Raw genomic sequence first — 27,244 nt, forward strand, 5'->3', positions numbered from 1 at the left:
TCTTCACATGTAAATGCAACTGGAGCTGCTTATCCTTCTTGGACAAATTCATGAGACATGTCTCCCAGATTACTGAGTGAAGAACCAAAATAAAGAGATCAGTACGAGCCAAATCAAATGTCAGTGAAACTTTAATACTAATTAAGAGTGCAAATAAAAACAGTTAAATGTGCTTTCATTTAAAAAATGCAAATACCAAAACATCTTAAAAGTATGGTCAACACAGAAAATATGAATCTGAGTCTAATCTCTGGCAAATAAATTAGCAAATATGAATTGGGAAGTGTGACATTTAGTCTAAGTTTAAATATATATGAAATTATGACTTTATTTAGCTGGATGGAAAAGATAAAGGACTTGTCTCTCACACAGAGACCTCAATCACCTGAAAAGTGACATAAATTTAGGGGCTCAGCAATACCAAAAGTGTGGAGTAGGTTGACTACAAACATCAAAAATAATGAGTCATTGATTTAAGTCTAACGTGTAACGGTTACATGGGCTTCCCTGGTGACTCAGTGGTAAAGAATCTTCCAGCCAAGCAGGAGACACAGGTTTGATCCCTTGGTCAGGAAGATATCCTGGAGGAGGAAATGGAAACCCACTCCAGTATTCTTACCTGAGAAATCCCATGGACAGAGGAGTCTGGCGGGCTATAGTCCATGGGGTCACAAGAGTCAGACAAGACTTAGTGAGCAGACAACAACAGTTATAAACTGAAAATCAGGGTAAATGTATTTAATAAAACTATAAATGTGTATCTCTAGTTTATGTATTTTTACTCAAGTAATTTCTAGAAGGGCAGGAGGAACAAGGCCAAATATTAAGACAGACAATTCTTCACGGGGGTGGGGGGGGATATTTAAAAATGTAATTTTATCCTTCACTTTAATTACAGAGATATAATCACAGGGATCAAGATTTTTAAAATAACTTAAATGACTTTTGTAGAAGTGAAAGCAAGAAATAGAACTCCCAAGCCCAGTTCAGAGGAAAATACATAAAAGCAATACTGTGCGGCATGCTCCCTATAGGAAAACACAGGATGTGTAGACAACATCAAGCATGTCAAAGTCATAAAGAAAAGAATGCATACTAATTTGTGACTTATGGCATTTTTGGTACTATTTCAAAACCTGTGGTAAAGGATGAAACATTGACTTCAAGTAACATCATTTATATTCTGTATAAAAGAGGCACAAGAGTGGCTCTGGGGAAAGATAACATACAGAAAACCCCGAACAACTTTGGGGCCACCCCAATGTGATGAGACAGGGAAAGAGTGGTTGAAGTTGTGGGGAAGAAGGGATTAAGTCTTCATCCAGTAATGAGTTCTCAAGAGAGAAAGAATATAAAAAGAATAGTAGGAAAATCATGTAATATTGGGCTTTCCTTGTGGCTCAGCCTTTTCATACTGTTCATGGGATTCTCAAGGCAAGAATACTAAAGTGATTTGCCATTCTGTTCTCCAAGGAGATCCAACCAGTCCATCCTAAAGGAAACCAGTCCTGAATATTCATTGAATATTCATTGGAAGGACTGATGCTGAAGCCAAAACTCCAATACTGTGGCCACCCGATGCAAAGAACTGACTCACTGGAAAAGACTTTGATGTTGGGCAAGATTGAAGGCAGGAGCAAAAGGGGACGACAGAGGATGAGCTGGTTGGATGGCATCACTGACTTAATGGACATGAGTCTGAGTAAACTCCGGGAGTTGGTGATGGACAGGGAGGCCTGGTATGCTGCAGTCCATGGGGTCGCAAAGAGTTGGACATGAATGATTGAACTAAGCTAACTGTGGTTCAGCTGGTAAAGAATCCACCTGCAATGTGGGAGACCTGGGTTTGATCTCTGGGTTGGGAAGATCCCCTGGAGAAGGAAAAGTTCACCCACTCCTGTATTCTGGCCTGGAGAATTCCATGGGCTGTATAGTCTATGGGGTCACAAAGTCAGACATGACTGAGCAACTTTCACATTCATGTAATATGGATACATGAGGATAAGTAGCAGGAAAAGCACCTAAGATACTTCAAAGTAGTTGGCTCTGAGGAATGAGCCTTTGATTAAAATAAATTTGTAAATTTCATGAAATCAAATGTCATAATTTATAGCTTCTGAGATGTCCATTTGCTTAAAAAGGCCTTCCCCAAATGACAACAAACTCTCATTTTCTTAATAATACCTTCACTGTTTACTTTTGTTCTCTCTTTAAAATTTACTTGTAGTTTATTTTGTATGGTTTGTTATTGATGCTTATATTACCAATTTAAATGATCTTAGGCAGAGGGCTACTGAACTCATTTTCTCTGTCCAAAATCATAACTCCATTATGTTGTAATGAGGAATATATGAAAAATTTATTCCTTAGTGTTCAGCATTATTTTATAGGTATCATAAATAGCACCAATGACATTATCATTGCCAAACAGATTTAGTCAAGTTAAAGCATATTTTCTGTTTTTTTTTTAATAGTTACAGAGTTTGAATAGTTTTTTTTTATAGTTTTACAGAGTTTGAATTTTTAAAACATAAAGGGAATCTTATACAAGAGGGATTAGTAATCCTTGCTCAGAGGCTTAACTCTGGTTCTCAGTGAGTGAGGGAAGTCACTCAGTTGTGTCCAACTCTTTGCGACCCCATGGACTGTAGCCTACCAGGCTCCTCCATCCATGGAATTTTCCAGGCAAGAGTACTGGAGTGGGTTGCCATTTCCTTCTCCAGGGCATCTTCCCAATCCAGGGACTGAACCCAGGTCTCCTGCATTGCAGGCAGATGCTTTACTGTCTGAGCCACCAGGGAAGTTCCTCCTAGTTCCCAGTGGATTCCTGTAAAAGTCTCACATTGGCCAAGTGTCAGTAGAAAGATATAATCCAACTGAAATCTGTGTTATTCATACTTTCCTTCTAGATCTTTTCCAGTCTCTGAGATTGGGGCATTTAGCGGTACTGCTGAGCTATCAGGTCACAAGCATTGATACCTCAGCACAGGTGTACTGAAAAACACCAAATTAGCTGGCAGCAGTCAACACTCATTGACCTGTTTCCCAGTTCCCAAATACTTGTACTAACTATTGCCATTTTGGGTGTGGTTTCTGAGATAAAACACCAGGTTATAAAAGGAATCAGAGTCCCCAGAAATTATTCTCCTTCCTACCATTTGATGGGAAATAAGTCCAGTTGATCAAACCAATCAATCCTAAAAGAAATCAACCCTGAATGTTCATTGGAAGAACTGATGCTGAAGCTCCAATCCTTTGGCCACCTGATGTGAAGAGCTGACTCATTGGAAAAGACCCTGATGCTGAGAAAGATGAAAGGCAGGAGAAGGGGATGACGGAGGATGAGATGGTTGGATGGCATCACTGACTCAATGAACATGAATTTGAGCAAACTCAGGGAGATTGTGGAGGACAGGGAAGCCTGGTGTGCTTCAGTCCTTGGGGCTTCAAAGAGTCAGACATGACTTAGCAACTGAGCAACAACAAAAGTCCAGTTGGTGCTTAAACAACTCAGGTTTGAACTATGTGGGTCCACTTGTACAAAGAAATTTTTTGGTAATAAATAGTATAGAACTAGAGGATCAGTGGTTAGTTGAAGCTACTGATGATGAGAAACCAGATACAGAGGGCTCGCTAAAATTATACATGGATTAACCCTAGAGTTGTTCAAGGTCAATTGTATTGTCATTCTTACATTTTCAAAAATTACCTCAATTTTTGTTACTAATGTGTATGCAATGTGTGTACTAATGTGTAGGCTCAGGGTGATTACGACATTTAGCTTCCAAATAAGCACTCATATTTTCCTTTCATAAATAATGAGTCAGATTCTGGAAAACTTAATCTCCTCATACCACTACAGGAATAACTATTAAAATTATATGTCAAAGAACTGAATTCTATTCAACAGTTAGACTGAGAGCCATTTCTTTGATGTCACATTTAATCTCAGAGAATTTAGGCCAAAATATTTAATACCTAGAGAAATTGTTAGATTTTGTATAAAAGTAGTATTTTTCATTCAACCATAATATTCTGATTTATCATTCACAGAGAAGAAATAGACCTAAAAGCAAGCTAAAGAGAAGTTATAAAACCTGATTTTATGTAACTGAATTGATCACACCTCTAAGAATATAATAAAATGTTCATTCACAAAATTCAAATTTACAGATCTAAATACTATTATCTATTTATTCTAAATTATGGCTTAATGTTAAAATGTCATTTTAGTTTTTAGTTCAGATTCCTTTACTTAATCATCTCTTGCTACAGAGGATTGCCCAGCATCTTTCCGAAAAATGTTTAACTTTGTTTGATGGTAACAGGAAAACTGGAGAAACTGTTAAAAGTAACAAACTTAATTCCTTCTACTGTCCCTTTATGGAAAACATTCTGAAACCTACTCATTGCCATTCTTCCTGAGATCCTCTTTACATTTATTTGTGGTGACCAGAACCAAACAGTATGGTTAGACTTAAGTATTAAAGAAAAATGTATTACATGAATAAATTAAAAAAATATTACTGAAATCTTGGCCAATGAGAAACATTTCATTGATGTAGTTCTCATCTTTATTTAATATCTTTAATTTAAGCCTCATGAAATAAACATTAAACACATTGGCCTTCTAGAAAAATGGCACAGTTTAGTTCAGTCGCTCAGTTTTGTCCAACACTTTGTGGCCCCATGGACTGCAGCACACCAGGCTTCCCTGTCCATCATCAACTCCCAGAACTTATTCAAACTCATGTCCATTGAGTCAGTGATGCCTTCCAACCATCTCATCCTCTGTTGGCCCCTTCTCCTCCCACCTTGAGTCTTTTCCAGCATCAGGGTCCTTCCTAGTGAGTCAGTTCTTCCCATCAAGTGGCCAGAGTATTGGAGTTTCAGCTTCAGCATCAGTCCTTCCAATGAATATTCAGGACTGATTTCCTTTAGGATGGACTGGTTGGATCTCCTTGCAGTCCAAGGGACTCTCAAGAGTCTTCTCCAACACCACAGTTCAAAAGCACAGTTAGCATACACTAAATTATGGTTGCCAGATCATAATTGAACAGGCTTTGTTGGAGATTTTTTTCTTGATTTATTGTAACACCTGACTTTTTATGGTTTTTTTTTTCACTTTTTATTGACATATAGTTGATTTACAATGTTAATTACTGTTATATAGTAAGGTGATTTAGTTATGCATACACATTTTTATATATTCTTTTCCATTATGGTTTGTTGTTTAGTCGCTAAGTCATGTCCAACTCTTTGTGACCCCATGGACTGCATCACCCCTGGCTCCCCTGTCCTCTACTATCACCCAGAGTTTGCTCACACTCATGTCCATTGAGTCAGTGATACACACAACCATCTTATCCACTGTTTCCCACTTCTCCTCCTGCCCTCAGTCTTTCCCAACATCAAGGTCTTTTCCAATGAGTCAGCTCTTCACATCAAGGTGGCCAAAGTATTGAAGCTGCAGCTTCAGCATCAGTCCTTCCAATGAATATTCAGGGTTGATTTCCTTTAGGATTGACTGGTTTGATCTCTTCGCAGTCCAAGGGACTCTCGAAAGTCTTCTCCAACACCACAGTTCAAAAGCATCCATTCTTCAGTGCTCAGCCTTCTTTGTAGTCCAACTCTCACACCCATACATGACTATTGGAAAAACCATAGCTTTGACTATATGGACCTTTCTCAGCAAAGTGATGTCTCTGCTTTCTAATATGCTAAGTTGGTCATAGTTTGTCTTCCAAGGAGCAAGCATCTTTTAATTTCATGGCTGCAGCCTTCATCCGCAGTGATTGTGGAGCCCAAAGGGGAAAAAGTCTGTCACTGTTTCCACTTTTTCCCCGTCTATTTGCCATGAAGTGATGGCACCAGATGACATGATCTTAAGTTTTTGAATGTTGAATTGTAAGCCAGCTTTTTCACTCTCATCAAGAGGCTCTTTAGTTCCTCTTCTCTTTCTGCCATTGGAGTGGTGTCATCTGCATGTCTGAGGTTGTTGATATTTCTCCCAGAAATCTTAATATCAGTTTGTGCTTCATCCAGCCCAGCTTTTTGTATGATGTACTCTGCATAGAAGTTAAATAAGCAGGGTGACAATATACAGCCTTGACATATTCCTTTCCCAATTTCGAACCAGTCTGTTGTTACATGTCTGGGTCTAACAGTTGCTTCTCGTCCTGCATAAATGTTTCTCAGGAGACAGGTCACGTGGTCTGGTATTCTCATCTCAATAATTTTCCACAGTTTGTTGGGATCCTCACAATGACAGGCTTTAGTGTAGTCAATGAAGTAGACGTTTTCTGGAATTCCTTTGCTTTTTCTATGATCCAACCAATGTTGGCAGTTTGATCTCTGGTTCCTTTGCCTTTTCTAAATCCAGTTTGCACATCTGGAATTTCTCTGCTTACTTACTTCTGAAGCCTAGCTTGATGCATTTTGAGCATTACTTTGCTAGCATATGGTTTATAATAGAATTATTGAATATTGTTCTCTGTGGTGTACAGTAGGACCTTATTGTTGATCCATTCTATATATAAAAGCTTATATCTGATAACAGCAACCTCCCACTCCATTCCTCCCCAATCCTCTCTCCCTTGGCAACCACCAATCTTTCTCTGCATTTGTGATGCTGTTTCATAGATAGAGTCATTTGTGTCATACTTTAGATTTCACATATGTAATATCACATGGTATTCATCTTTTTCTGACTTACTTCACTTGGTATGATGATCTCTATTTGCATTCATGTTGCTGCAAATGATGTTATTGCATTATTTTTACTACTGAGTATATTGTATATTTGTAGCACATCTTCTTTATTCATCTGTTGATGGACATTTAGTTTTTTTCCATGTCTTGTCTATTGTGAATAGTGTGACTATGAACGTAGAGGTGCAAGCTATCTTTTTGAATTATAGTTTTGTCTGGATATATACCCAGGAGTGGGTTTGTTAGATCATATGGTGATTCTATTATCAGATTTCTGAAGAACCTTTATACAGTTTTCCACAGTGGCTGTGGGTTCCCTTTTGCTCACATCCTCTCTAGCATTTGTTATTTGTAGATGTTTTAATGACAGCCATTATGACTGATGTGAGGTGATATCTCACTGTCATTTTGATTTCCATTTCTCTAACAATTTGGAAGGAATGATACTAAAGCTGAAACTCCAGTACTTTGGCTACCTCATGTGAAGAGTTGACTCACTGGAAAAGACTCTGATGCTGGGAGGGATTGGGGGCAGGAGGAGAAGGGGAAGACAGAGGATGAGATGGCTGCATGGCATCACCGACTCGATGGACGTGAGTTTGAGTGAACTCTGGGTGTTGGTGATGGACAGGGAGGCCTGGCATGCTGCAATTCATGGGGTCACAAAGAGTTGGACACAACTGAGCAACTGAACTGAACTGAACTGAACAATTAACTACGTTGAGCATGTTTGTCTCTTGGCTCTCTGTATGACTTCTTTGGAGAAATGTCTGTTTAGGTCTCCTGTACATTTTTAGATAGGGCTGTTTGTTTTTTTTCTTTTTTTGTCATTCAATTGTCTGAGCTATTTGTATATTTTGGAAATCAAGCCTTTGTTGGTTGCATCATATGCAAATATTTTCTCCCATTCTGTAGGTTGTCTTTTCATTCTGTTTATGGTTTCCTCTAGAGTGCAAAAGCTTGTGAATTTGATTAGATCTCTTTTTTAAAAAATTTCTGTTGCCTTGGGATACTGACCTAAGAAAACATATGTATGATTTACATCAGAGAATGTTTTGCTTATGTTCTCTTCTAGGAGTTTTATGGTGTCATGTCTTAGGTTTAAGTCTTTAAGCCATTTTGATTTTTTTTTGTGTGTGTATATGGTAAGAGGATGTGTTGTAACTTTGATTTGCATGTGGCTGTCCAACTTTCCTGGTGCTACTTGCTGAAGAGACTTTTTCCTTTTTGTATATTTTTGCCTCCTTTGGTAACGATTTTGACCATAGCTATGTGGGTTTATTTCTAAGTCCTCTTTTCTGTTCCATTGATCCATATGTCTGTTTTTGTGCCAATATCATGCTGTTTCAATTACTGTAATTTTATAATGTAGTCTGAAGTCTGGAAGGGTTATGTCTCTTGCCTTGTTTTTTTTCTTCAGGGTTGCTTTGGTAACTCTTGGCCCTTTCCACAGGAATTAGGATTATTTGTTCTAGTTCTGTGAAAATATCATGGGTAATTTGATAGGGATTGCTGGGGTCCAGCCCTGGTGGATCCAGGGAATTTGAAGCGGGGATGGCGTTGGCGAGGAAAACTTATTTGTTTATTAATATAGAAATAAAAGATTAGATTAGGGAGAAATAGTGTAGTAGGAAAATTAAGTGGAGAAAGAAGGCTGAATAACTTGGCTTATGGGGCAGGCCAATAAAGTTCCAGACAAGGAGCTTGCACTATCTACGTTGGGCCACCAGCGCCCACTTGAATATCTAAGGGTGCCCCTCCTTAGGCTCCCTTTTGCGCGGGTCTTAAAAGCCAGGGCAAGTAAGTAGATTTAGTGAGCCGCCCCACTCCAGATGGGAATTCAGCCTGAAATTAGAGTAAAGAGGAGACACAGGGGAAACCAGTCCAGCGACTGGCTCCAGCCCCTATTGTTCAGAAGGCCTTTTATAATTTTGATGGAACAGGGAGATCAATGGGTAACACAAAGTTATGCAGCGTTAGCAGCCCAGACTTTTATCAAAGCCAGGCTTTTCTCTCTGCATACCTAGTTGTATACACAAGTCTTAGGTAATTTACATCATCTTCTGGCCAAAAGGGCCAATTAACATTTTACAGCCTTTTTTTTCTGATAAGGGTTTGTCAACCAGAAGACTTATTTGTGTTGATCTTTCCAAAGTCCGGTGCCACTCTCAGAAAGCACTAAATAAAGTTACATTCTTACATAGCAAGGACACAAGAGGAGTGCAGTGATATATAACAAAGAGAAAAGTAATTAACTCAAAAGTCTAGAGTTGCTAACATCAAAACTATTATATATCTTTTTCCATATCCTGTTTACATTTATTAACATCCTCCCAGGTGCCTAAAAGATAAAAAATATGGAGGCCTGGCACCAATCATTGAGTCAACAGTGAAAACCCGTCACCGATATGATTTTTAGCTCTTTAGAAAAGGCTCTGTATCTTTAAGATGCTTTTAAGCTTTGTGTCTCTTGCGGTTAGGGGCTGTATGCAATTCACAAGCTGTAAGAGGTCCAGGGAACCTGTTAGGCAAGCTAGAGAGCTATCAGAGGGGGTTTTAACGGAAACATCCCTTTCAAATGCAGAAGACTAAAGCCCTGATTTGACTTTTTCCAGAAAATTTTAGAAGAGTGGAAAAGCAGGCAGATTCTTATTTTGGGGGGGTGGATGCTCAGGAAATTCCAGGGGGAAAACCTGAGGTCTGATTAGCCTTGCCATCAGAGCTCTGCCGCATGACCTTGTCACGGGTGGAATTCCTCATGCTGGCTCCCAGCAAGGGATCACATTAAATCTTCAGATTGCTTTGGGCACGATGGCCATTTTAACAATATTAATTCTTCCAATATAAGTGCTTGGAGATACCTTTCTATTTCTTTGGATTATCTTCAGTTTTCTTTATAATGTTTTGTAGTTCTTAGTATATAAGTCTTTCACCTCACTGGTCAGGTTTATTCTTGAGCATTTTATTTTGGGGGTGCAGTTTTTTAAAGTATTTTTTTATGTTCCCTTTCTAATAGTTTAACTTTTATGTGTTCATCTTTATCCTGCTACGTTGCTGACAGTTTGAGTAGTTTCTGTATGGCGTGTTTAGGGTTTGCTGTACATAGTATCATATCATCTACATATAATGACACTTTTACCACTTCCCTTCCAATTTGGAAACCTTGTCTTTGTCTGACTGCTGTGACTAGGACTTCCAGTACTGTGTTGAATAGAAGAGGGGAGGGGGCATCCTTGTCTTGTTGTAGACTTTAGGGGGAAGGCTTTAACTTTTCACAACTGAGTATTATATTGGCTGTGGGTCTTTCATAAGTAGCTTTTATTATCTTGAGATACGTTCCCACTGTACCAACTTTGGTAAAGTTTTTTTTATCATAAACGGATGTTGGATCTTGTCAAATGCTTTTTCTGCATTTAGATGATCACATGGTTTTAGCCTTTTATTTATGTGGTGCATCACATTGATTATTCTGTGTGTGTTGAACAATCCTAGTGAGATGAGTAGCACTTGTTCATGGTGTATGATCCTTTATATGTTATTGATTTGGCTTGCTAATATTTTGTTGAGAATTTTTGCATTTATAGTCAAAGATATTGGCCTGTAATTTTCTTCTTTGGTGATGTCTTTGTCTGGTTTTGATATTAGAGTCATGGTGGTTTCAAAGAATGTCTTTGGGAGTGTTCCCTCCTCTTCAGTTTTTTGCATGAGTTTGGGAAGGATAAGTTCTTTGCATGTTTGGTTGAGTTCACCTATGAAGCCATCTGGTCCTGGACTTTTGTTTGTAGGGGGTTTTTAAGATTACAGGTTCTATTTCATTTTTAGTGATTGGTCTATTCAAATTACCTATTATTGATTCATTTTGATGGACTGTATGTTTCTAGATACTTGTCCGTTTCTTCTAGGTCACTGAACTTTTTGACATATAATTGTTCATAGTATTTCCTTGTAGTTTTTTGTATTTCTGCAGCATCATTGCCCTGTCTCCTTTTTCATTTCTTATTTTATTTGGGTAATCTCTTTCCTTCTTGTTTAGTCTGGTGAGAGGTTTGTACATCTTGTTTATCATTTAAAAGAACCAGCTCTTTGTTTTATTGATTTTCTCTTGTTCTTTTAATATATATTGTATTCCCTCTCTGATCTTTATTAGTTCTTCCTTTTTCTGACTTTAGGTTTTGCTTGTCTTTTTTCTAATTCTTTTAAGTGGTAGGTTAGTTTTAACAGGCATTGTTAACTCCATTTTACAGGTGAGAAAACACAAACTTTAAAGGATGAAATGAATTGTTTAAATGTCTTACGCATGTGTGACAGTTTCCAACCGTCAGTTCTGTAATTCTGACAGGTCTAAAGTGAAAGGTCTTTTCCAATCCACAGACTTGCATATGACACTTAAGTTAGTCATGTGTTCATTAAAGCCACTGTTTCTCACCTATAAAGTAGAGATTCTAATTTCTATCTCATAAAGCAGGTAAGATAGTGCCTATAGGGTGAAAAATGAAATCCAATGTTAATATTTGTGTTTTAGCAACCCTTTCTTATATCAGTATATTTTACTATATGATTTATTCTTTAAATTTTGCCTGATTACATTCTCTTTAGAACCGTTTTTATTTCTATTTCTAACACAATAATGTAGAATTATATATCTACTTTTGTTTATCTGAGGCATCACTGTAGCTGCTGAATAAGACAGTCTCTTTCACATTTTATTGGCCAAAGATTGATACCTCACTCTAATAATTATGGTTCACGCTGGACTGAGGAGTTTTTTTTTTTTTCCCCCAGCAGAATACATTCAAAGGTGAGATATGTTCAAATAAGGACAATATTACATTCAGTATAGAAATTGTTTTCCTAGTTAAACTTGCCAAGCTTCTTGTAGAAAATAATTATATTGGTCTGTCAGTTTGCTTCTGAATAAATCTTTGTAGTGTTTTTGTTTCTTTGGTGGATATATTGCATATAATAGATGCATGAACACATCTCTAAAAATTATTCTTTTCTAACCAGCATAATCTTCCTCTATTAGAGTAGAAATTTTCAAATGTTCCTTCACTAGTTATGTTTCAAAATGAATATAAAATTTAGCCTTCATTTGAAGATATAGAAACTAGATATTTGAAGGTAACACTAGAAAATATTACTATCTTCACAACAATTTATAAGGCAGAGAAAAATAGTCTGTGTATGTCTTTAGAAATGGGTCATGCTAACAAGATGAAAATGTATTCAGATTAGAAACAGTATCATTCTCATGCTTTTCACTGAGTCATACCCGAAGTTCAGCCAAGAGTGGTACCAAGGTACCAAGTATTCTGGTCTGGAGAATTCCATGGACTATAGTCCATGGGGTTGCAAAGAGTTAGACACGACTAAGCGACTTTCACTTCACTTCCCAAGGTGAGAAGGTTTAGAGATCATTTCCTTCCCACACCAGCCACACATCTCAGTCTTAGAAGTAACCAGGGGCCAGGCCAGGGGGCGCACAGAAGTTCTTTGCATTTTAGACAGAAGTGTGTACAATGTGTATGTTAGTTGGACACCAATCTTTAAAGTCTAACCTCTAAGCTCCTCTTGGGATCTGAAAACAATATCATATTTTCAAGTTTGATTTAAAGTAAGCTAACAACCCATTTCCTATATTTCTATAAAACTCTCCAAGAGCACTGTCATAAGATAGTGTATATATCATTTCATATTTGACATAAATCAATGGTTTGGCAATATAATAAACATTCCCCATTGTGATATCATTTTTTTAGGTTGTTCAATATAAACTATGCTTAAGTTACTATAGTTCTGTTTTTAAATGTTTATATTTAATGCAAAGGGGTATTTTTTTTAAATAGTACTGAGGTTTCATTAATGTGATTATGAATGTTCTAATTAAAATATTTAGGTTTCAATTTTCTTTTATTCTGAGAGTTTTCTGATACTTACAATTCTAAACATTTCCCTACAATGAGAGTTAACAATATTTAAACAGAAAATTTGACAGTTATTTTACTTGTTAATGCCTATCTTTTTATATTATAACATTGTTCCTGACATTTTTCTAGTCTAATATTTGAAGTTTTAGGTATATAATGTCAAGATCATTATTACTATAAATGCTGTCTAGTGAAAATGTGAATAATCTTACAAGACATTTCAAAATCAGTAAGAAAACATACCTAATAGGAAGCTAAGATTTATGTAGTTGAAGTCCAGGGCAAGTAGTATTAGTATTTAACATTTTTTCTGGGAGGCATTTCTAAGATTTCTTTCCAGTGTATTTTCTTTCCGTAATAATTTGCTTTCTAAATGTATTTTCTCTGGAGGAAATTTCCTCTTAAAAAGTAGAGTGAGATGAATAAACTAATATTTGTTGCATATTTATTAACGTCATGTGCTCTGTCAGATGTTTCTTAAACATTATTTTATTCAGTCCTTAAGGGGGTGTTCTAGAGTTCTACAATAAGTAACATGCTCAAGGTCACAGAAATAATAATATAGCAAAGCATATCTGATTTAGCCGGAGGAATGTGGGTAGGGGCAAAGTCTAATCAGCTGGGGTCTTGAACTGTGAGTTTTTGTAGGTCTGATAATGCATATAATGATTTTTCAGGAAGATGTTTTTTAAGGGGATTTATAAAGTATTTGGGGATAAAATGTCATGATACCCATGCCAATAGAATCTGGAGGAAGGGGCACTGTGAAACTCCCCGGGACGATTCCTCAGGACAAGGGAGAGACCCAACAAACAATGGCCATTTCTCACCCCTGCTGAAGTATCAGGTATAGGAGAGAGGTTATTTTGGACATTCTAGCCCCAGAGAACTCTGTGGAATGCAGCTGCCAGAGTAAACCCCACCTCATCTACATGAAGGAGCAAACCCAAAGAACAGTGGTAAATGTTTTAGGCAATTAAATATTGGGGTTAATTCATGTTGCAGCACTAGAGATCTCAAACAGACATTGGTATCTGGAAGTGAGATGCTGCCACAACCAAATAGGTGGCGCTGATTTAGGGACATCAACAAGTAGACACTGGAAAGATGGTAAAGAGGATATTAGCGCTGGTGTAAAAGCAGTGAAGCCACTGTCACTGGAGACAGGGAGACATTTATGTATCGTTGCAACGATGAGGAACAGTGTCATCCGTGAGCACATGGAAGCTAAAACATGTGATCAACCTGTGGGTCTAATCAGCAAGATTCCCAGGCAGAATGTCAAAGTCTGCAGGATGAGTGTTTGTTAGAGAAAAATAAGTGAAAAAAATAAAAATTTAAAGCAGATTTCAGAGGAGATAGAGAGGGCAGTCTCAAAGTAAAGAATTGTCTCCAGGTAAAAATAAAATCAAATTGGCCAAATAATTTTTGTTAAGAACTAAGCGAGACTTAAGGCTTAATAGAACTTTATGGGTTGTGGGGCCCATCCTGGGACCCCACCCCTGACCAATACACATGCAGTGGTCAGTGGAAGGCCACTGACTCGCCTCTTTGTCCCTAGGATACAGTCTTTTACAAAGAGACAAACTACATGATCAGACAAGAGAAAGCTTTATTTACAAATTGATTAGTAAATGTTCATTCCCACTAATGGGAAAGGAGCAAGACCAGGTCTGCTTCTTTGGAAACAGCTAGGTAAGATTACATAATGTCATTTAAGTAAATTTCTTTATCTAAAAACTAAATGTAAATATGAATGAAGCAGTAAACTATACTTTATAAAAGTCTCAAATACTCATCTATGTGCAATTTTCCCCTTTGCTTTTGTCCATACAACTGAAAGGAAACCACAGCTCTATTTCCACCTGATTTATGCCTTGATACTACTTTCCAATACTGGAGGACTTTTCCACGACGTTACTGCAAACTACTTACCCAGATGAAAGTCAAAAGCCCTCTCAGTTTGAGGAACTTTGCTTTTCCTTAACATCAGTCCCAGGTGATTCATTACTTTTCTGAGATTATTTGTATCAGTTGGAGTGCAAATCCGTAGTATTTGACACCTCTGTCCACTTTTACCTTTTATGAAGAACTATACCAAATTGATATCTCTCTGGGCTGAAAACATTTTTCACAGAACATACCACTCCTACCATATAGATTATGCATATGTGTTTTTGTCTATCAGTTACTAAACCACTGCTTTACTTAAGTACAGTGATTCTCTTATCAACTGTCCAGCAAACTGAATGGCTTGCAACTTACATTTCTTACAAGTATTATAACTCCTTCTATATATTTGTTTCTTTTAATGTTTCTAATATCTATATTACTTTTTTATTGGAATATAAGTGCTTTACAATGTTAGTGCCTGCTTTATAATGAAGTATACATATGTTCCCTCCCTCTGGGGTCTTCTTCCCTCCCCACCCCATCCCGCCTCTCTAGGTCATCACAGAGCACCAAGCAAGCTCCCTGTGTTTATAGCAGCTTCCCACTGGCTATCTATTTTACACAGGGTAGTGTATATATGTCAATCCCAATCTCCCAGTTTGTCCCACCTTGCCTTGCATCCACATGTCCATTCACTATGCCTAGGTGTCCATTTCTGCCTTGGAAATAGGTTCATCTGCACCATTTCTCTAGATTCCACATATATGCATTCATGTATGACATTTGTTTTTCTCTTTCTGACTTAACTTCATTCTATATGGATGGATGGACTCTGGGTCCATGCACATCTCTACTAATGAATCCATTTCATTCCTTTTAGTGGCCGAGTAACATTCCATTGTATATATGCACCAAATCTTCTTTATCCATTCATCTGTCATTGGATATTCATGTTTTTAAGGCAATACGAGGGGAAAAACATCAAGATTTCCTTATCTAAGGTCCCAATCTTGAATTCAACATGTTTTATGAAATAATTACCAATTTTGTAACTGCCTGAGTTTAACTTCCAAGTTTCCATTTGTTTGTTTCTGTTCATTCAAAGATCTCTGGAGCTTATGGATCTGATTCAGGAAATCATCAAGCTGAAAGCAAAACAGAAAAATGCTTCAGGTATGACAACTGAGGTAAGAAAATTTCTAAAAACAAGCTCTGTTTTTTGTGTTAACACATTCTTAGGCATGAAATTATTTTGTATATATGCATGAATACATAGTAATATTATTTTTAATTATAAAATTAGTTCACATATTTAATAATAAACATCCACATGGACTCTAGAATATTTGACAGAGTCTTTTCTATCTTGGAACTTCCCTTGTTTCTAACATGGGCTCCCCTACCTTGTTATTACCATGACTTTGCAAATGGTTCTGTTTTCATGTGTGTATTTATACATATATTTAAGTATAGTATATATGGGCGTGTGTGTATATGTGTGCTAAGTTGTGTCTGATTCTTCATGACTTCATGGACTGCAGACCGCCAGACTCCTCTGTCCATGGGATTCCCCAGGCAAGAATACTGGAGTGGGTAGTCATTCCCTTCTCCAGGGGATCTTTCTAACCCAGGGATTGAATTCGTGTCTCTTGCATTTCCTGAACTGGCAGGTGGATTCTTTACCACTGCACCACCTGGTAAGTTCATATATATGAGGAACAAAATGGTACAAACAGAAATATCCTTTAAAATGTATTCTTTTAGTTGTTTTCAACTTACACATTAAAAAAATGGATATTATGCTGTTTGTAATCATCTGATACTTCAACTGCTAAGACTCATCTACATAAGTGTTTCATTGTAGCCCTGATGTTCTGTTTCACATGATTATACTGCACAATAGTGCTAAGACAGTAACCACCCTCTTGTTCATGAGTAGTAGACTGTTTGCAGCCTTGAGCTGCTGTGGACTTTTGTGTGTGTAACTCCTGATGTATATGTGCAATGTAGTCTCTGAAGACATATGTAGGAGAATTGTCAGGTTATATTTTTTAATGTTGAATTTTATAAAAGTTAAAGCTAAAATGTCTCCCAAAACAATTTACTAACTTACCTCCTAAAGGCAATTAGATGGTCTCCTGATTGTAAAGTACTGGCAAAGATGTGCTGAATGTGAGATATTAAAACTTTTGCCAATACTGGCTAAGGAAATTATGGTCAATACCTCTTTATATTTTTATTGATTCACTGTTTTTCTCTCATTCCTATTCAGGTCTTCTGCTCATGACCCTATTTGGAGCTCTTTTTTTAACCTGTACATGTTTATGTTGTAATCTTGATACTAACCCTTTGTCAGTTATAAGTGTTCCCAGTATCTTCACCAAGTATTATCAAGTTTATAACTTTTTTTTTTCTATTTTATCTAAGAGATATTTGGGTGAATAAATGTTATTTTTACTAAACATTTATCTATTTTCTTTTATAGTTGGGATGTATTTAATGATGCTAAAAATACTTTCCTATTCAAAGCTTAGAAAAATATTAATCTATATTGTCAACTAAAATTTGTTAAGGCTTTGTATTTGTCATTTAAGTCCTGAATCAAGATGGGATTAACTTTTCTATATAGTAAGAGGTATTGTATTATTGATACAATTTTATTTTTTATCTAAATAAGCATATTTTAATAGTCAGTTAATTAAGTTGTCAAGTTGTTAGCCTGAGTGGAGTTTCCATGGGGTAGGTTTTGGATAGTTTTACTGTCGTCTTTTCTTCACAAGATCCAGCAACCATATTCATCCAATTGAATATTTCAAAATCATCTCGACATTTTCATGGATATACAAACAACTTTAAGACAAAAATTTTACCTCTCCAAGAAGACGCTGAGTTATGGCACTATAGTAAAATAAGGTCAGTATGATAATTTTGATTGTTCTTACAATTTTATTAAATACAAAATCTTATTATATACAGAGTCAAAATACTGCTAAATATGAAAACTGATCCCAATTCTCTGATTCCTTGGCCAGTGTCATTCACATTAAAGCATTTTAAACAGTAGAATTCAATAGAGTTGAGTTGGTATTATCATCTTTCAGGAGTAAAAAGCTATTTCTTTTCATAACTTTATGGAGTAATACCATTCTATAAACCCTTTCCTATCAATTGTTTGTGCCCATGAAGTAAACATTGCTAAAGTATATCAAAATTAACTGAAATAATTTTTCTTTCTGAATGTCTTTCTTTCTTTCTGAAATGTATCATTGATACAATTTTAGTAATACCCACACTCTTTTGACACCCACAACTTTTAAGTTTATTTTCTTACCATGAAAGTTCTCTCTTATCTAACCTGTGCAGGTGTTTGTGGACTTCACTTTTTCTCGTTTCTACTTTATATAAATGTTGAACCAGAAGGTTTTTTTTTTTTTTTTTACAAATCTTCCACATTTCTCTAGTTCTCATTTTTCTGCAGTTAATGTAACACGTATTTAATATATAAGGCTTATGTTAGATTTAATCATTGTGTTTCACTTGAAGCTATTCAAATCAATAGTGTTGTCTATTGTGTTAGAGAAATGTTATAGAAGTATTTATTAGAGTACAAATATCTATGTATTACTTAAAAGTTCTTACAAATTTTAGTTCAGTTCAATTGTTCAGTCATGTCTGACTGTGACCCCATAGACTGCAGCACGCCAGGCCTCCCTGTCCATCACCAACTCCTGGCACTTGCTCAAACTCATGTTCGTTGAGTCAGTGATGCCATCCAACCATCTCATCCTCTGTCATCCCCTTCTCCTCCTGCCCTTAATCTTTCCCAGCATCAGGGTCTTTTCCAATGAGTCAATTCTTAGCATCAGGTGGCCAAAATATTGGAGTTCCAGCTTCAGCATCAGTCCTTCCGATGAAAATTCTAGTAGGCCCAGACTATTTAGCATATAGACTAATTTTGCCTCTTCAGATACAGTCTTACAACCAATTTCATTATTTAGGGAGGAATCAATGCTCAACATTCATGACTCATTAAATATTTTCTATCAGGATAAAAATTATAAGAATAAAGTAATAGGCTAATAATGACTGACAATTATTATTCTGGACTGTTAGATTATTTCACATTTTCATACCCTTCCAAATATCTACTTGGAAAAAACCCGTCTATTTGGCATTATCTGGGACAATTCCCAGATGACTTAATGAATCAATGAGAAATATTACCTTTTTGTATTTTTTTCAGTTTATAAATTTTCATCTTTTATTCTACCCTTTTGGACTTTAGTAATGCCAATGTGGGAATATATGGGAACTAACTGTAAAACTTAATTACAGATAGGTATTATTAGATATTTAAGGAATATTTTGGTACAACTAAGAATAAAGTGTTGAAGCTGAAACTTCAATACTTTGGCCACCTGATGCAAAAAGCTGACTCATTTGAAAAGACCCTGATGCTGGGAAAGACTGAAGGCAGGAGGAGAAGGTGACAACAGAGGATGAGATGGTTGGATGGCATCACTGACTCAATGGACATGAGTTTGGGTAAACTCCAGGAATTGGTGATGGACAGGGAGGCCTGGAGTGCTGCAGTTCATGAGATCACAAAGAGTCGGACACAACTGAGTGACTGAACTGAAGAATAAAGAGCTTAAGTTATTTATTATATTTGAAACTGGGATATCAGAATAAATTTGTAATGCATTTTGGAAATGTATGCCAGAAGTCATGTTTTTAAGATGTTATCATGTATTGAAATGTCTGCAAAATAATATGAGACACACAAAAGCTCTTTTTGCTCAAATAGTTTTCATTATGTTCATGAAAAAGTCATATTGACCTGAATGGTTACTGAAGGTTTCAAGTTTAATTATAGTTCATCATTCTGATAGAACATTCTGCTGACATTAAAATGTTTAACTAGGCATCATAATGCTATTTCATGATATTTAACTTCGGGAAAAAAAGCTCATAATATTATGAGTAATGCATTACATTTCTTGTATGAAATAACATATAAAGAAAAAATGATACAAAATACTGGTGGGAATGTTCTTCTAAATCTGTTAAATTTTTATAAAATTTACAATAAAAAATAACATTTAACTTTAAGGATGTTGAAAATACAATGGAAAATGTCCAGTGTGGAATTCAGTCCTTACCTCAAAGACTTGGCTAGCGTCTGATTCTAATCACATGTGCTGTGCCGCTTCAGTCATGTCTGACTCTTTGTGACCCTATGGACTGTAACCCATCAGGTATCTTTGTCCATGGAGATATTCTGGGCAAGAATACTGGAATGGGTTGCCATTCCCTCCTCCAGGGGATCTTCCTGACCCCAGGGATCAAACCCACATCTCTTATGTCTAATCACACATGTATGCTCAATTAATCTACAACAAAGGAGGCAAGAATATACGATGGAGAAAAGAATGTCTTCAATAAGTTGTTCTGGGAAAACTGGGCAGCTGCATGTAAAAGAATGAAATTAGAACATTCTCTAACATCGTGAATGCATGGAAAGTTGCTTCAGTTGTGTCTGACTCTTTGCCACCCTATGGACCATAGCCCACCAGGCTCCTCTGTCCATGGGATTCTCCCAGCAAGAATACTGGAGTGGGTTGCTACACCCTCCTCCAGGGGATCTTCCTGACTCAGAGATTAAACCCAGGTCTCTTAGTCTCCTGCATTGGCAGATAGGTTCTTTACCACTAATGTCACCTGCACTCAAAATCGATTAAAGCCCTAAATGTAAGACCAGATACTATAGAACCCTTAAAAGGAAACACAAGCAGAACACTTTTTGACATAAATCACAGCAAGATCTTTTTTGATCCACCACTAAAAATAATAAAAGCAAAAATAAACAAATGGGATCTAGTTAAACTTACAAGTTTTTACATAGCAAATGAAAAAATAAGCAATAAAAACACAGCCCACAAAGTGGGAGAAAATATTTGCAAAAGATAAGACAGACAAGAGATTAATCTCCAAAATATAAAAACAGCTTATGTACCCCCAGAGCAAAAAAAATAAAAAATGGACAGAAGATCTAAACAGACATTCCTCTAAAGAAGACATACAGATGGCCAAAAGGTAAGTACATGAAAAGATGCTCAAGATCTCTAATTATTAGAGAATGCAAATCAAAACTACAATGAGGCATCACCTCATACTATTCAAAATGGCCATCATCAAAAATTCTACCAACACTAAGTGCTGGGGAGGGTGTAGAGCAAAGGGAACCCCCTTGTACTATTGATGGAAATGTAAACTGGTGCAGCCACTATGGTGATCAGAATGGAGGTTCCTTAAGAAACTAAAAAGAGAGCTACCATCTGATCCAACAATCCTACTCTGTCAGGCGTATATCCAGAGAAAACCATACTTTGAAAAGAAACATGCACTCCAATGTTCACTGCAGCACTAATTACAATAATCAAGACATGGAAGTAACCTAAATGTCTGTAGATAGACGAGTGGATAAAGAAGATGTGGTACATATATACAATGGAGTATTACTGAGGCACAAAAAGATTTGCAGCAATATGGACAGACCCAGAGATGATCATATTAAGTGAAGTAAGAGAAAGACAACTATCCTATGATATCACTTGTATGTGGAATCTGAAAAATGATTCCACATACAAATGATTCTACTACAAATGAACTTATTTACAAGATAAAAAAAGTCCTAGAAAACACACTTAAGGTTACCAAAGGGGGTAGGGACAAATTAGGTTGTAATTAACATGTTTATACTATTATATATAAAATAGATAATCAACCAGGACCTACTGTACAGCACAGGGAACTCTACTCTGTAGAACCTATATGGGAAAAGAATCTGAAAAAGAACAGATTAGATATATGTATATGTGTAACTGAGTCACTTTGCAGTATTACAGAAAGAGAACATTTAAGTCAAATATGCTCCAAATATAAGATTTTTTAAAAGCAAAAACAATCTAATTAAAAAACAAAATATCAAATAAAAGTGACAAAAGTTATTTTCCTCATTCACAGTTATAAATTCTGATATTAAGAATGAACTGTTGATGAAATCTCTCAGAGAGTGTGAGCTTCTTGAAACTGACACGCACACACATGCACACACACACACTCTCACTGTCTTTCTCTTTCCCTGTCCCCACTTGTGCCCAGACCCCATCCTCTTTCACCTACTCAAGGACACACATACCTTCATCAATACGGGGTGCTCTCTCATATATTATCCTGTTTTTTTCCTCTATTTGATCATTCCCATCAGGGACTTTGTACTCACTGTTCCTTCTTCCTGGAACCTCTGTTCAACAGTTATCTGGATGATTAACTTCCATTAACATCTTCCATGTATTTATTTAAATCTGAGGCCAGACATCATATTTAATATTGCAGCCTGCACTGAAAACAAGAACACTGCTTTTTTTCCCCAGGAGTCATATGATTTATATATGAATTGTCTTGGTCTCTGTCCACTGGAATGAAAATTCCTTGCAAAAGGGATATTCATTTTATTCATGTATAGATTTCAAGTGCTTAGCATAGTGTTTGCATGTATAAAAAGAAGAATAAATGGATGCTGGGTAGGCTAAATCAACAGATGCCCTTCTACTTTTGTTAAATGTCTTTGCCAAGAAAGACCATAATTTGCAAATTCTACAGCCATGGTGTCCTGAAACTTCCATATGCCAGATAAATTCAGTTCAATATTTATTGCTGAGTACATAATAACTGCATTGTTCCAATTGCTTCTCTGGTAAGGCCCCAACCAGTCTGGCTGAAATCTGGGTAGATTCCCAAAAATTTATGATTCAAGAAAAATATGCTTAAACCATGTATATAAGCTTCATCAAAATGGCAATAAAGTCTGGCTATAGTCTAAGACTTGGTAATATGGAGACAGTGACTTCAACTAAAAAGGACTTACAATTTATATAAACTATTTATCTCCATCCTTGAAAAGAGGAAAATGAAATAAAGACTAGAAAAGGAAAGCCTGTTAGATGCTGCAGACAACAGCTCATAGACCCACTTTTATTTTTACTACAAATCCTTACCTAAATCTAACTGGAAATGATTGACAATCAGTTTTGATTCATCTTTCCATTAATAATGGAGCAGGACCCATTCCTGTCACTGAAGTGACATGTTTAGTATTGGGTCTTCTGGCCAGTCTGCTCCAAGGCACCCATAGTGGGGTGTCTTCATAATCTCTCCAGTTCAGGATTTGATTAAGGTAATGAAGGATCACACAAATTCAGGTAAGTGTTGTTGCTGTTCAGTAGCTAAGTCATGTCTGACTTTTTGTTGGTAGGACTATAGCTCACCAACCGCCTCTCTCCATGGAGTTTTCCAGGCAAGAATACTGGAGTGGGTTGCCATTTCCTTCTCCAGGGGATCCTCTTGGATGAGGGACTGAACTTGAGTCTCCAGCAATGGCAAGCAGATTCTTTTACCACTGAGCCATCAGGGAAGCCCTCAGGTAAGTGACCTGTTAACAAATTCCCTAAACTCAACTCAAGTAATAAAGAGTCTTATAAGGAATAAGTGAGTATGACAACTTGTTGACTGTAAATGATTAGTACAGGGTAATTTTCCAGATATTTTTAATTGGAACTGAAATATTCTGAACCATTTAAGGAATATACCACAATATGCTGTTTACCTGGAAAAAAAAAAAAAGATCAAAATCAATAGGAACATTTTACTGAAACTTTTTGGTGATCTCTGATGGAAAGTGGTTGTTGCCTTTTGAGAAGTTTGCTAAGTATATAGCTTATGTTACATGATTCTACTTATTTTTCAATGTCAGAATTAATTTCAAGTTATGAAATATTGCTACTTATATGAAAATGATGAAATGATTTATTGCCTACTAGACAATTGTCATATGTTTTTAAAATGTGAAACAAGTAAGCTGTGCATTAATGTAATCATTGAAATAATTTGGTGAACTTTGAGGTCTGTAAACTATAAATTTGCTAGAGGTAAGGTAACAGCGCAATTGCTATAGGGTTCACAAAACTAACATATCGCAACTGAATAACAGTTAAACTCTTTAGAGCAAAAGGAATGTTCACTTTTAAGTGAACAGTTCTACTGAGTAATTTGATAAAGTGACACATGGTTCAGATTTAAGAGATTACCATTTTAAGGAAACTATATTTTGGGAAACCTGGAGACAGTTTCTCTAAGTGGACCTTACAGTGAATGAAAGATAAAAATTGCATTCCCAGTAATTTAAATCAGTTACTTCCCCAAAGGCTTTATTGTCATCTTAGTGACAAAAACAAACAGAAAAAATAAATCCAAAAATACCTACCAAGCCAGAATAATTTTCCAAGTGACTATATTTCCTTCTTTTGGGGAACACATGTGGATATATCTGTGAAAAAACCTCAACATTCTTAGCAACAAAAGTATAAAAACAGTAATAGAGTTAGAAAAGAAGAATAAATTTGGGGAACTAACACTTTCTGAATTCAGTACTTACCAAAACTGTAGTAATCAAGACAATGCAGAAGGATAGACATTTAGGTCAGTGGAATAAAAAGTATATCAAGAGTCCAGAAAAAAAGTACTACATTTAGGGTTAACTGGATTTTGACATGAGTGTTAACATATTTCAATGGGACAAAGAATTATCTTTTCAACAAATAGTTCCAGGACAACTAATAGTCACAAGCATAATTTTGAAGTTGAACTCCTACCTCACCTCAGTTAAAAACATTAACTCAAACAGGCTTCTCTAGTGACTCAGCAATAAAAGAATCCACCTATGATTCAAGAGACAAGGGTTTGATCCCTGGGTCAGGAAGATTCCCCTGGAGAAGAAAATGGCAACCCACTCCACTATTCTTGCCTGGAAAATCCATGGACAGAGGAGCCTGGTGGGCTACAGTCCATGGGGTTTCAAAAGAGCTGGATATGACTTAATGACTATCAATAAACAACAACAGCTCAAAATGAGTCATAGACCAATTATAAGATCTAAAACTATAAAATGCTAGGAAAACAGGTTAGGAAATCTACAGGGCATTGGACTATTCAGTCTTCTTCTACACAAAACACCATGAGCACAAGCAACAAAAGGAAAAAATAAACAAACTGGACTTGATTAAAATTATTTCTAAAAGTTTCAAATGAAACTATCAAGAAGTTGAAAAGATAATATACATATCAGAAAGTACTTACAAATCATGTATCTGAGAAGGGGCTTACATTTAGAATATACAAACAAAACAATTTTTTTGGTCATAATTTAACAATTATTTATTTATTCATTATCAATTTTTCATTCCTCCTTTCTTTCTTCTTCCCTTTTTCTTTTTTTTTAATTTTAATTTTTACTTTATTTTACTTAAAAAATGGGCAAAGAACCTGAATATAAATTGTTCCCAAGAAAATATACAAATAATCAAAAGTCATCAAGGAAATTCAAATCAAAACCACAATAAGATACCACTTTACTTCCATGCTGTTGGTGTAATAAAAGATGAATTCTGATAAGTGGTGGTGAGAATGTAGAGAAATTGGAACCCTCAAACATTGCTTGTGAGAATGTAAAATGGCAGAGTCACTTTGGAAAAGAGTTTTGTGGGCCTTAAACATGTAAACACAGTTACTATATGCTACAGCAATTCCAAAGGAAATAAAAATGTACATTTACACCAAAGCTTGTAAATAAATGTTCATAGTAGCATTATTCATGGTAGCCAAGGAGTATAGCAACCTATATACTTATTATCTGTAAAAGGAAAAGCTGTGGTATAGCCATACAAAAATGAAGTATTGATCTATGCTACAATATGGATGAACTTTGAAGACATTATGCAAAGTGAAAGGAGTCAATTGCAAAAGGCCATCTATTCTATGACTCTATGGAATGTCTAAAATTCCACAGAGATAGAGAGTAGACTAGTGATTGCCAAGGGCTGGGGATAAAGGGAAGATGGGGAATGACTGATAACAGAAAGTTGGATTACAGTAATTGTTAGATAACTCTATGATTTACTAAAAGCCATGAATTGAACACTTCAAAGTATAATTTTGTGGTATATGAATTAGATCTCAAAAATGTTAAAATAGACAATAAAAGTAAATATGGCATATTCCCATTGCTGTAATATTTATATATTAGGCCAAACAAAAATTAATTCTAGGGTAGCTATAATAGAAGTAAGTCAATTGAATATATCCAGATCTCTTAAGAATGTTATCTTAAATAACTGTATCACTTGAATCTAGAATATTCCATCGCTTTACCTCTATATCATGAACTTTTGAAATACTGAAGAATTGGATGGACTTGGTCGCAAAGAGTTGGACATGACGGACTGAACTGAACTGAACTGATGCCTTTAAAGTCTAATAGTTATTGGCACTGCTTTAAGATGTATTGACCTACATAATCTTATGTGGCTATTTATTTATATACAAAGCATTCTATTAAACAGTTCATTTTAGCTCAGTTATTTTTCTTTTCAATAAATTAAAGCTGCATGATGGTCTGTGAGAGCTAAGTGTTTGGCATCCTACAATGCTGATGAGTCTTAATTTATGCCCTGAGGGACCAATACTGAGAATTTGTTCAGAGTACCATAGCAACTGTAGAATCAAAGCCATGATATTATGTGACAAATTTGTAGTTGAGAGAACACTACAGGATTCCATTGGATCACCTGGGGCAGCAATATTACAAGTGTTTACCGTGTAGCATCTTGATAAGGGAGACTTAATTGGTGTTAATTTTATCCAAATTACAGACAACTATAGAGCATCTATTTCCATAGAGTGGAATAGTCTCATCAAAATGTGTGACAAAACACTAAGGGTATTTAATTTGTAAGCAGTATTTCACAAGGGTTTTGATATGGATCTTTATTAAAACTGACTTCAAGTTGCATTAACCTGACCAATATCTAATGTGTACAGAGAATAATAATATCTTTACTAACAACAAAGGAAGACAAAACGTTGTCAAATAATATTAATTTTCATGACAACAGTGCTTGTATTGGATCAGCATCTTGAGGTATATATTTCTCACTTTCCTCTTTAAGAATCTCAACAGTTGAAAACATTATTAAAGTACCCAGGGAGCCAACAATCCTTCCTTCCCTATTGTAAGTTACTTAATTAACACACAACAGATGTCTACTTTCAGAAAGAAGCTTTTCAAGAGCAGTGGACTATGTGCCTATTTGCCCTTGGGTATTGGAGTGAATTCCAGCATCATGAAACTTAATGAAGAAATGAAATTGCCATTTTTATCCCAAGTTTTAATCTCTTATCACAGGTATAGAATCAGAAGGTTTAAATCCGAACTAATGTTGAATATGGGTACAAAAATACAATTATTCCTCATTATTTTAACTGAAAGAAAAGGAAATTGCAGAAACATCAGTTATGGAAATGCAAATATGAAATGTGATTAGAACTGGAGAACTCTTAAAGTAATATAAACATTAAGAACAAGAGAATTCAGCACAAAACCACTCAATTTTACCTAACATCATTTGAAAACTCTTCCTCACCTCTTTATACTCAAGCAGTTTAGCCCACTTAAAACAGTGCCTGCCACCCTTTGGGCCACAGATACTGGTGACAATCTCCTAGTAGTCAGAGAAATCTGTTTCTATTAATGCAAATGTGTGGTGAGACCTTCATAAAACATAGGAAACGGCAACCTTATTAAAAGCCACATGACT

At 36.0% G+C, this 27,244-nt stretch overlaps 1 protein-coding gene across 7 annotated transcripts in view; it reads right to left on the reverse strand.

Moving 5' to 3' along the window:
• The window catches only part of CCDC102B (coiled-coil domain containing 102B), a 357,152-nt gene that overhangs the window by 82,195 nt on the left and 247,713 nt on the right, over nt 1–27,244 (reverse strand). For 3 of the 7 annotated variants that reach the window (XR_011252448.1, XM_069569166.1, XM_069569167.1), the window contains exon 8: nt 15,573–15,676. The exons of 3 other annotated variants lie outside the window; for them this stretch is intronic. Coding sequence is in view for 3 of the 4 variants with exons in the window: in XM_069569166.1 (XP_069425267.1) it covers nt 15,573–15,676 (104 nt within the window). In the remaining variant the exon portion in view is untranslated. Of the gene's footprint in view, nt 1–14,233; nt 15,677–27,244 lie in introns of those variants that run through there. One more of the 7 variants, XM_069569168.1, reaches the window with a different exon arrangement.

Source organism: Ovis canadensis, chromosome 23 (genome assembly GCF_042477335.2).
Source record: "Ovis canadensis isolate MfBH-ARS-UI-01 breed Bighorn chromosome 23, ARS-UI_OviCan_v2, whole genome shotgun sequence".
NCBI lineage: Eukaryota > Metazoa > Chordata > Mammalia > Artiodactyla > Bovidae > Ovis > Ovis canadensis.